The sequence below is a fragment of the Mizuhopecten yessoensis genome, unplaced genomic scaffold, assembly GCF_002113885.1.
Source record: "Mizuhopecten yessoensis strain PY_sf001 unplaced genomic scaffold, ASM211388v2 scaffold1875, whole genome shotgun sequence".
NCBI classification, from domain to species: Eukaryota; Metazoa; Mollusca; class Bivalvia; order Pectinida; family Pectinidae; genus Mizuhopecten; species Mizuhopecten yessoensis.
The window spans coordinates 3,243-6,025 of record NW_018404265.1 but is presented as its reverse complement, the minus strand read 5'-3'; the positions used below and the strand labels follow the sequence as shown (position 1 = coordinate 6,025).

At 45.2% G+C, this 2,783-nt stretch overlaps 1 protein-coding gene across 1 annotated transcript in view; it reads right to left on the bottom strand.

Moving 5' to 3' along the window:
- The window catches only part of LOC110441588 (isocitrate dehydrogenase [NAD] subunit beta, mitochondrial-like), a 12,014-nt gene extending 9,441 nt beyond the window's left edge, over positions 1 to 2,573 (bottom strand). The window contains exon 1 of the mRNA XM_021484783.1: positions 2,424 to 2,573. Coding sequence (XP_021340458.1) covers positions 2,424 to 2,573 — 150 coding nt within the window. The remainder of the gene's footprint in view (positions 1 to 2,423) is intronic.
- Positions 2,574 to 2,783: the final 210 nt, after the last annotated feature.

Sequence of the window (2,783 nt, the reverse complement as noted above, 5' to 3'; positions counted from 1 at the left end):
TAACCTGTACACACTAGATGTAAACAGGGACTGTAGCCTGAACACTAGATGTAAACAGGCCCTGTAACCTGAACACATTAGATGTGAGCAGGATCTGTTACCTGTACACACTAGATGTTAGCAGGCTCTCTAACCTGTACACAGTAGATGTGAGCATGTCCTGTATCCTGTACACGATAGATGTAAGCAGCAGGCTCTGTATCCTGTACACACTAGATGTAAACAGGCCCTGTAACCTGTACACACTAGATGTAAACAAGCCCTGTAACCTGTACACACTAGATATGAGCAGGTCCTGTAGCCTGTACACACTAGATGTAAGCTACACACTAGATGTAAGCAGCCTCTGTAACCTAAACAGGCTCTAAAACCTGTACACACTAGATGTAAGCAGGCTCTGTAACCTCTACATACTTGATGTGAGCAGGCTCTGTAACCTGAACACACTAGATGTGAGCAGGCTCTGTAACCTGTACATACTAGATGTAAATAGGCTCTGTAACCTGTACACACTAGATGTGAGTAGGCTCTGTAACCTGTACACACTAGATGTAAACAGGCCCTGTAACCTGTACACACTAGATGTGAGCAGTTTCTGTAACCTGTACACACTAGATGTAAGCAGGCTCTGTAACCTGTACACATTAGATGTGAGCAGGCTCTGTAACCTGTACACACNGAAACAGGCCCTGTAACCTGTACACACTAGATATGAGCAGTCTCTGTAACCTGTACACACTAGATGTAAACAGGCTCTGTAACATGTACACACTAGATGTAAGCAGCCTCTGTAACCTGTACATACTTGATGTGAGCAGGCTCTGCAAACTGTACACACTAGATGTAAGAAGGCCCTGTAACCTGTACACACTAGATAGATGTAAGCAGGCTCTGTAACCTGTACACACTAGATGTGAGCAGGCCCTGTAACCTGTACACACCTGATAGATGTAAGCAGGCTCTGTAACCTGTACACACTAAATGTAAACAGGCTCTGTAACCTGTACACACTAGATATGAGAAGGCTCTGTAACCTGTACACACTAGATGTGAGTAGGCTCTGTAACCTGTACACACTAGATGTAAAGAGGCTCTGTAACCTGTACACACTAGATGTGAGCAGCAGGCTCTGTAACCTGTACACACTAGATTTGAGCAGGCTCTGTAACCTGTACACACTAGATGTAACCAGGCCCTGTAATCTGTACACACTAGATGTGAGCAGGCCCTGTAACCTGTACACACTAGATGTAAATAGGCCCTGTAACCTGTACACACTCGATGTAAACAGGCCCTGTAACATGTACACACTAGATGTGAGCAGGCTCTGCAAACTGTACACACTAGATGTGAGCAGGCTCTGTAACCTGTACAAACTAGATGTAAACAGGCCCTGTAACCTCTACACACTAGATGCGAGCAGGCTCTGTAACCTGTACACACTAGATGTAACCAGGCCCTGTAACCTGTACACACTAAATGTAAGCAGGCTCTGTAGCCTGTACACACCAGATGTAAACAGGTCCTGTAACCTGTACACACTAGATGTAAATAGGCCCTGTAACCTGTACACAATCGATGTAAACAGGCCCTGTAACATGTACACACGAGATGCAGGCCCTGTAACCTGTACACCCTAGATGTAAACAGGCCCTGTAACCTGTACACACTAGATATGAGCAGGTCCTGTAGCCTGTACACACTAGATGTAAGCAGGCTCTGTAACCTGTACATACTTGATGTGAGCAGGCTCTGCAAACTGTACACACAAGATGTGAGCAGGCCCTGTAACCTGTACACCCTAGATGTAAACAGGCCCTGTAACCTGTACACACTAAATGAAAGCAGGCTCTGTAACCTGTACACACTAGATGTGACCAGGCCCTGTAATCTGTACACACTAGATGTGAGCAGGCCCTGTAACCTGTACACACCAGATGTAAACAGGTCCTGTAACCTGTACACACTAGATGTAAGCAGCAGCCTCTGTAATCTGTACACACTAGATGTAAACAGGCTCTGAAACCTGTACACACTAGATGTAAGCAGCAGGCTCTGCAACCTGTACACACTAGATGTGAGCAGGCCCTGCAACCTGTACACACTAGATGTAAACAGGACCTGTAACCTGTACACACTAGATGTAAACAAGCCCTGTAACCTGTACACACTAGATGTAAGCAGCAGGCTCTGTATCCTGTACACACTAGGCCCTGTAACCTGTACACACTAGATATGAGCAGGTCCTGTAGCCTGTACACACTAGATGTAAGCAGCAGCCTCTGTAATCTGTACACACTAGATGTAAACAGGCCCTGTAACCTCTACACACTAGATGCGAGCAGGCTCTGTAACCTGTACACACTAGATGTGAGCAGGCCCTGTAACCTGTACACACTAGATGTAAACAGGCTCTGTCTCACCTGCATGCAGCAGTTGTCGATGATCATGGTCTCAAACTGTATTTTTGGGTAGTACTGGGCCACCTCCTCACAACACTTCAGGAACAGACCGTCTCCCAGCTTCCTGTAAAACATTGACAAGCCATTTAGTGCAAGGATAATCATTGCCATTGCCCTAGTTTTGAACAACATGCATTAATCATCATGATGATGCCTTTTCTATTTTTTTAATTTTGGCACTCAGTACTTTTTCATAGATAAAAGAGCCTGTCATTATAAACAGAACTAGAATTTGTCGCAGCATAGCCAGGCTTAACCACTCCTCACTAGTCAGTCACTGCCCTAATTGTACCTATGACATTATATACAATGGACGTGTAA